The sequence below is a fragment of the Loxodonta africana genome, chromosome 15 (genome assembly GCF_030014295.1).
Source record: "Loxodonta africana isolate mLoxAfr1 chromosome 15, mLoxAfr1.hap2, whole genome shotgun sequence".
NCBI classification, from domain to species: domain Eukaryota; kingdom Metazoa; phylum Chordata; class Mammalia; order Proboscidea; family Elephantidae; genus Loxodonta; species Loxodonta africana.
The window spans coordinates 41527991-41537002 of record NC_087356.1 but is presented as its reverse complement, the minus strand read 5'-3'; the positions used below and the strand labels follow the sequence as shown (position 1 = coordinate 41537002).

Genomic DNA, 9012 nt, shown 5'->3' with positions numbered 1-9012 from the left:
TTAAACTAGAACACCATCTTTATTTGAGAACTGCTGGTGTATGACCTCCTTCCCTCAAGGCCAAAAAACCACCCCCAGTGAACTGAAGAGCCTCCCTGGGTGAGGAAGCCCTAGTTTGAGGGCAGCAATGGGAGAGACCTAGCTGAATGTCTGTTCCCATATCATAAACAGTGGGGGGCGGGGCGAGGGAGAGAAGGGGGTGGGGTGAGTGGCCAGAACCCCAGAGGGGGTCCTGAGACTGGCCAGGTGGAGGAGAGGAAAGTCTGGTGGGCTGAGGTCTCTGGCAGCTCACGCTGGTTCATGCTGCCCCCTGCTGGCTGCTGCCACTGCTATCTTCTCTCTTGCACTCTAACTACAGTTTCCCAGGCTTATAGACACGGGGCCAGAAAGCCCTGTTGCTCAGGGAGTCAGAATTCTGGTTTTCTCTACTGAGGATATCCTTCAACATGGGGATATGTGGAACATCCTGATGGGGTTTTTCTGGTGAGATGACCTAGGACCCAACCCTGTAAACCAGTCCAATTAAGATTAAGGCAAAATTCTCCTTGCTCTGGAGACAGGTCTGTAGGGAGTGAGAGAGTCAAGTTTAACCTGTCTAATGTCTTATGTTGGTAAGGGTCCTTGGCTCTCCTCAACCAGGCCCAGGAGCTTCCTATGCCACCTGCTGAGAGAGAAAGGTGTTGAGCCAGCCAGGGTGGCCCTGACACAGCCTGCTGTGGACCCTCAGAAGGCTGCTATGGTCCCCTTTAAGTCTTTCCATCAGTCAGCCTCTGGGCTTGGTCAGATTGGCCATGCGCCTTCGGATGAGTGCAGTGGCAGGTCGCACACACCTGTGAAGGTGAGATCCTTGGAGTGAGGGGCTTGGGGCCCATAGCACTTCGGTGCTCCCAACAAGGAGGCCTGTCCCTTTGACACCCTAGCCAAGTAGATCTCCAGGGTCTTAAGTAGCCGTCTTGGGCTCTTCTTGGCCAACACTTCCAAGTCTGGAATAGAGAGGATTGGGGAACAAAAGGCATGAGGGGTCTGTGGACTGTACAACATGATCTCAAGGCTAGACACTCTAATGAGCACCCCTAATCCAGATGCTATGGAGAGAAAGATGAGTCTTCTAAGATGGGGAGATGACCAGATGGGGAGACCTAGGAACCAGATATAGCCACAGGGCTCACACATTCTACCTTGTCCAGGACAATCTCAGTTTTGAATAGTTAGTCTAACTGTTACACCCTAGTGTCATGGATTGAATTGTGTCCCCCAAAAATATGGGATCAATTTGGCTAGGCCATTATTCCCAGTATTGTGTGGTTGTCCACCCTTTTGTCATCTGATGTGATTTTCCTATGTGCTGTAAATCCTACCTCTATGATGTTAATGAGGTGGGACAGGTGACAGTTACGTTAATGAGGAAGGACTCAATCTACAAGATTAGATTGTGTCTTGAGCCTGTCTCTTTTGAGATATAAAAGAGAGAAACAATCAGAGAGACAGGGGGACCTCGTACCACCAAGAATGCAGCGCCTGGAGCAGAGCGCATCCTTTGGACCAGAGGTTCCTGCACTGAGAAGCTCCCAGACCAAGGGGAGATAGATGACAAGGACTTTCCTCCAGAGCCAACAGAGAGAGAAAGATTTCCCCTTGAGGTGATGCCCTACAATTGGATTTGTAGCCTACTAGACTGTGAGAAAATAAATTTCTCTTTGTTAAAGCCATCCACTTGTGGTATTCCTGTTACAGCAGCACTAGATGACTAAGACGCCTGGCTTCCAATTTTGGTGCAGAAAATATGATCATCATGGGTACAAGGCTACAAAGAGGGGAAAGTGGTGGCAGAGAAAGGAGAAGGACCAGGAAGCCAGGATTTGAGAAAGCATGAATGGAGCCTGTAGGGATGGGAACTGCACCCCAAACCAGTCTTAACTACCAGTCCTGGGTCCCTGAACCTGGGGACACCAGTTCAGGAGCCTAGGCCTCCCAGGAGGAAGTTCATACCTTTGAGGACGAAGCCTGAGTCCGAGATAGTTTTCTGCTGTGTCCTCCAGACATGGGCAAGGCGGAGGAAGGTGGCGGCATAGAAGCTGTTCACCACTGGGATTACCTTTTGCTGCCGATTACACTCCCTATAGGACAAGGGAGAGGATTTGCTCATGAATGGACAAAGCTGACACCTGGTGCCCTCCCACCCTTCCCAGGAGAATGGGCCTGAGCCAGCACAGACACTGGATGCCCCAACAGTGTCCTGGCGGCCTCTACATCAGAGTTGGGGAAGAGAGATGGCAGGGGAGATGGGTACATGTGGACTTGTCCAGGGCCTCCAGGAGCCAGTGGGTGAGGGAGAGAGCAGGGGAGAGCGAGGCAGGTGGGAGTTGAGTGAGGCTCTGCTGGGCCACTCCAATCAGCTGGTGGGGGGTGAGCAGTGTGGGGACTCACCTGGTGAGACATTCCTCCCTTAAGGCTTGGATTACGATGCGGGTGATATTCACTGACATCAGACAGAAGGGGAATTGCTGGAATGGAGAGGGCACCGGGTCAGTGGCAACCCCAGCTCTTGGCATGTGTGTTTACCATCATGGACAGCCTAGGGTGGCCCATGGACTTTAACGGCAATCATAGCACCAGAAGCAGCAGCGGATATTACTGAGTGCTTACACTTAATTTTCCCAAGAATCTTCCCATCTGACAGATGAGGAAACAGGTTCAGCAACCTTAGATAACTTTCCTAAGGTGTCAGAACCAGGATTCCAACTGATGTTAATGTGCGCCAAAGCTGGTGTGTGTAACCCTGTGCTAGTTCTCTAGCCTCTTTGCCAGCCCACCATGAGCTCAACTTGGCCTTCAGCAGCCCCACCTCCTGGGATGAGGATGGATACAAGAGGGTCTTGGGGTCCTCGATAAAAGTGCTGTGTGGGGTGCAGTCAAGGCACTGTCATTACAAAAACTTTGAGATAGGTTATAAATAATAATTTTTTATATTTATAATATTTAAATATATAAATTTATATTAATAAAAATATAACTAAATAATAATACCTACAGTTTCCATTTCCTATTATTCTATGTCCTACCTCACAGAGTTGCTCTGAAGATTAATTAAGGTCATATAAGCAAAATACTAAGCACAGCACCTGGCCTATGGCGGTGCTAACACGTTTATAATTATTACCCTTGCCATAACATGGGTAGCCGAGGTTAGCAGCAGTGCATTTATTCCTTCATGTGTAAATCCGTATTGCCTACTTAATTATCATATAATCTTACATAATGTCAGCCCCTTCCCTTGAATTTTTCAGTCTAAAAAGAAATATGGGAACAAGAATATGGTAGCGAGCATAACCAATGGCGGATCTAAACCTAGTGTTCACCCACACTCGAGAACATTCGTATAACTCCATTAAAAATCAGTGAAAAATAGGAATTTAGATCTAATGTATCTCCTTTCCTCTGGCAATCCCCTTAGAATACTAAAACCCTAAAGCTGAAATGCTGCACAGAGGCCGTATTTAGGGAACCAACTAAAAGACAGCAGAGGAAATCATGCCTGGGAATTTCTGCATTTCCACTGAAGACTCCATTTCTCTTCATGTCTCATGTTTGGGCCTCCACATATTTCAGGACTGAACTAGGACGACCAGGTCATCATTTGTGGCTGCTGCTCACATGGCCTCGCCCCTGAAGATTCCAACTCAGTAGTTCTGGCGGGAGGCCTGGGCACCTGCGTTTTAAAGTTTTGACCCTGAAGTGTGCTGTGGCTGAGCCTGTCTGCTATAGGAACCCATGGCCAGGCTGGCTGGCAGAAGATGTGGGCTCCAGGCCCAGCACCACCATTACTAGCTACCCGGCTTTGGGCAAAAACACTTTCTCTCTCTGATGCTCACATTCCTTTGCTGTAAGGCAGAGATGTACACAGATCACCTCTGTCCTTCCTGCAGCACTGATGGAATGAAATCAGGGATGGAAAACGGCATGGAAAGCTACATGAGTTGTTATATACAAACGAGCTTTATCACAGGTGCTTCCTTTCCTGCCAGCCACTGGCCCGCATGCCCTATGTCCCTCACTTTGACTGTACGGTGGCTGGCCAGGGGTCTAAGGCTTCCACACTGCTGGAACTCATGGGAGACCTGGGCCCCAACAGCACTTCCATTTTTGGCCAATTCCCCTTTAGCAGGATGTACCACTGCTCGGCTGCTAACTGAAAGGTTGGTGGTTTGAACCCAACCAGCAGCCCTGTGGGAGAAAGACCTGGCTATCCTCTCCCGTAAAGATTATAGCCAAGAAAATCCTATGGGGCAGTTCTGCTCTGTCACATGGGGGTCGCTGTGAGTTGAAATCAACTCAATGGCACCTAACAACGACATCAACAACCAAGTCTTTAGCTGTCTCCTGGGCAGAGTACAGGGCTGGTTGCTGGCAGGGCTGTGTCCTCTAACTGCTCTTCTGATTTCACAGACTGTCCCCTGGAACAATCTGCATTTTCAAGACTCATAAGGATTTGACGTCATTTTATTTTAAAATCTTGAAATTATTCATAGTTTAAGGAATTATAAAATAAAGCTGGAAGGGACCATGGAATTATTAGGCCAAACGCCTCATTTCATAGATGAGAAAACTGAGGCCCAGAGAGGTTGAGTGACTTGCCCCAAATCATAGCTAAACAATAATACTGCAGACGGAACTGGAATCTAGCTTCCTGGTACCTACACCAGCCTTTTATCTTACTGTATTCAGCTGCTATTCCTTCTTATTGTCTGACGTATACATTGTAGGGTAAAGATAAATCCCTCAAAGGCCAGCAGGTGAAGGAATAGGAAACAGATTGGTTAAAGTGATGAGTCTGGGTTCCTAAAGATCAAAGTATCTAGTACTTACTCTCTCATCTTGCTGTTCCCTCAGATATCTGAATGGTTCGCTCCCTTACCACATTTGAGCTCTTCCTTGAAAAAATGAGGGATTGAATTGGCAATAACCCTCTTATAAAATGGCATGGCAGAGGCATCTGACCTCCTCTAAGTTCACGAAGGGAAAGGAGAATCAAGATCAACAGCCCAAGGCTGATTCCTATGAGGTGGAGGTCAGGCATGCCTCCTCTCTTGGCCATCTTTACCAATTTTGACACCAACCATCCCTCCCAAGGCACTCTATACTTCTCTGATGGGTTCAGTAATTCATTTCAATGGCCACACAGAACTCACAGGCAACACTCATAATTATGGAGTTTATTAGGGAAGTAAGGTTACAAGTCAGGTTCAGGAACACTCAGGATACAGTTCATCCATTACGACAGCCTCTTTCCAGCCCTGCTCGCAGGCACGCCTCTCTCTGGCCCTTGGTCTCTGCCCCGCTTGGGCAAATGTTACAAAGTTCTTTTGGCTCTGCTGATAAGTGCCCCGAGGCACCCCACTCTACCAGTAAATCTCAGCCTGAAGGCACTCAGCTCTGGCTCCAGTGGTTGGCAAACCTAGCTCCACCAAGTGCCTGGAGGCACCCAGCTCTGCCAGTAAGCCTCATGCCCAAAGGCACTTAGCTTTCTTGTTCAGTGGTCTGGGAAGCACACCATGCCATCTCCTGCTGCTGTCTCTCTGCCTCCGCTTCTCACTGTCTTCAGTGTTGTAGCTCTCTTGCTCTCTCTCTTTCTCAGCCTTCTGGTTTGAGGAGCTTTTCAGCACAGGGACCCCGGGTCCAAAGGACGAGCTATGTGCCTGGCTGTTCTTCCTTGGTGGTGGTGAGATCCTCTCTTTCTTGCCTCTGGGATGGCCCACTTTAAGCCCAGTGAGATGGCAAAACCGACCAATTCCCTTGGTGGGCCACAATTATCCTATTTGTACAGTCTTGCCCAATCACTTGGGTGGGAGTTATAAGACCATGTCGAGAAGGGCCACACTGTACTGCACCCCTACCCTGGCTTCACATTTCTGTAGGAAAGTGTCACAAGAGAGCCTTCATAAGCCACAAAAAAGGGAATGCCAAGGTCAGGGATGTTTTACAGGAAATATTCATTAACTGTGTGAGCTTGGGTAAGCCATTTCCCCCTTTCCTGTCTCTGAAAGGAAGGTGCTAGTCTACTGACTGGTAAGATACTCTTCAACTTTGGGCCTCTCTTATAACGAAGCAGTGTCTCTGCAAGAGACCATATCATTTCACAAGTCAACTTGCGCAGTTCTCACACTTGACCTAGACATTACATTTCTCAAATATGAAGAGCCACAGCATGTGCCCACATTTTCAACTTGTGGGATCTCAGCACCAAAAGTCCAGCTTTCACTCCCTCCACTGTGTCCTGAATACACAGCCATGTGTGAAGCCTTCAGATTAAGGAGTATTTCTTCCCCAAGAAGATACAGAGATATTCAGTCAAAGCCAGAAATGACATGAGCTGTACGATTACTAGAAACCCTGGTGGAGTAGTGGTTAAGAGCTACGTCTGCTAACCAAAAGGTCAGCAGTTCAAATCCACCAGGTGCTCCCTGGAAACCCTATGGGGCAATTCTACGCTGTCCTTTAGGGTTGCTATGAGTTGGAACTGACTTGATGGCAATGGGTTTGATTTGGTTTTTCGTATGATTATTTGTTTTGCATTCAGAAAGTTTTGGATTCGAGAAGTGAGTCACCTTACTAATAGCTGTATGTATATGGGCTGATATGTAGTCAACTGACTTACAGAAACATAAGATGTTACCTTGATAACTAACTCTCACTGAATGCCTAATATGCCTGGCACTTTACATAGTTTATCTCCAACTCAGAACAACTTTACAAGGTTCTAATTATTTTTCCATGTTACAAATGAAGGATCTGAGGTTCTGAGAGTTGAGTACGTTTGACCAACAACACACACTGCTATTGCAAGTGTGTTTTTGCAACTAGGTCCTGCCTGACTCCAGCCAGACCTCTAAGATAAAATGATCTGACTAAAATGCTGTTGGTCTAACCTTGCAGCCCCTCATTCTCTGCTGTTCTCCCTCAGGAAGTATGAAAACACAGCCACCTTCCAGTTCTCTGTGAAGTGCCACTGGGGCCCGGCCTTGTCTCCTCACCAGTGAGGATCTTATTAGAGATCAAGAGTGAGCCAGTGATACACACATACACTTCCAAGCTCTGTCTACTGAGAGGACCTAGATGCAGTAAGATTCCGAGAGCAATGAGTACACCTAGCCCTCAGATCTTGGTTTCTAAATACCATTCTTTAATTAAAGCTCCTTGGAGAAGTGGCTGATGCCAGCGCTGGGACAGGGAAAATGTAACATGAGCCTGGAGCATCTTGAGGTGCCAATCTGAAAGAGATCCTAATGGTCAAAGCTGGAACAATTTGAGCAACAGAATAATGGCAGTATTGGGTTATGACCCATAGAATAAAATAAACATCCATGGGTCCACATTGATATAAAAAATGATTAAGGAAATAAATAAATGGGGAAGCAGAGACAATTCTTTCTTACAGAAAAATTTAAATTAATAAATGTAGAAGGAACGATGGAAATAGAAAATCACCATTAGAACACCACAGTAATAATTGCTATGGGAAAGATCCACCAATCGATGCTGAAATTGATAGGAAAAAGTTTGAGGAGAAACAGGATATGTACATAGTCTCCAAGTATATTCCCCATGTTAATTATTCAGTATAAAGGGAAAAATAGTAACATTAAAGTGAAGAAACCCAGCCGAGACCACTTTAACCAAGTGATCAAGGCTACGTAGCATCACCAGTAATAACACACACTGACATCATGCGCTCTTGATATAAGGCACTGAGAAGATGCACATCATTGAACTCTGGGGTTCATGCTAAAAATGCATAGCCTCAATCTAATCTTGAAAAAACATCAGACAAACCCACATTGAGGAACATTCTAAAAATAACTGACCAGTACCTGTCTAATGTGTCAAGGTTTCCACCTGCAAAAAAATGAAACAAGACCCATACCACACACCAGGCACAAAAACTAACTCAAAATGGATGAAAGACCTAAATATAAAATCTAAAATGATAAAGATCATGGAAGAAAAAATAGGGACAACACTAGGAGCCCTAACAGAATATAAACCATAACTAACAATGCACATACATGCGAAGAGAAGCTAGATAAGTGGGCGCTCCTAAAAATAAAACACTTATGCTCATCAAAAGACTTCAAAAGAGTAAAAAGAGAACCTACAGATTGGCAAACGATTTTTGGCTACGACATATCTGATCAGGGTCTAATTTCTAAAACCTACAAGGTACTGCAAAACCTCAACAACAAAAAGACAAATAACCCAATTAAAAAATGGGCAAAGGATATGGTCATGAATTGAATTGTGTCCCCCCAAAATATCTGTCAACTTAGCTGGGCCATGATTCTCAGTATTGTGTGACTGTCCACCATTTTATGTGATTTTCCTCTATGTTGTAAATCCTATCACTATGATGTAATAAGATGGATTAGCGGCAGTTGTACTGATGAGGTCTACAAGATTAGGTAGTGTCTTAAGCCAGCCTCTTTTGAGATATAAAAGAAAGAAGTGAGCAGAGAGACACGGGGACCTCATACCACCAAGAAAGCAGTGCCGGGAGCAGAACGCATTCTTTGGACTCGAGATTCCTGTGCTGAGATGCTCCCAGGCCAAGGGAAAATTGATGACACGGATCTTCCTCCAGAGCCAAGATAGCCTTCTCCTGGAGCTGATGCTCTGAATTTGGACTTGTAGCCTACTCGACTGTGAGAAAATAAGTTTATCTCTGTTAAAGCCATCCACTTGTGGTATTTCTGTTACAACAGCACTAGATAACTAAGACAGATATGAACAGACACTACACCAAAGAAGACATTCAGGCGGCTAATAGATACATGAGGAAATGCCCACAGTCACTAGCCATTAGAGTAGTGAAAATTAAAACTATAAAGAGACACCACCTCACCCCAACAAGGCTGGCACTAATGCAAAAAACACAAAATAATAATAAATGTTGGAGAGATTGTGGAGAGACTGGAATTCTTATGCATTGCTGGTGGGAATGTAAAATGGTATAATCAC

General features: G+C 45.8%; 1 protein-coding gene across 8 annotated transcripts in view; it reads right to left on the bottom strand.

Moving 5' to 3' along the window:
* The window catches only part of ELMOD3 (ELMO domain containing 3), a 35247-nt gene continuing 26235 nt past the window's right edge, over positions 1-9012 (bottom strand). For 7 of the 8 annotated variants that reach the window (XM_064268792.1, XM_064268790.1, XM_064268788.1 and 4 more), the window contains 3 exons: positions 2428-2504; positions 1990-2117; positions 1-983 (listed from right to left, as the gene is read on the bottom strand). In XM_064268792.1, coding sequence (XP_064124862.1) covers positions 781-983; positions 1990-2117; positions 2428-2504 — 408 coding nt within the window. In that variant the 3' untranslated portion in view covers positions 1-780. Of the gene's footprint in view, positions 984-1989; positions 2118-2427; positions 2505-6120; positions 8695-9012 lie in introns of those variants that run through there. The other variant, XM_064268794.1, reaches the window with a different exon arrangement.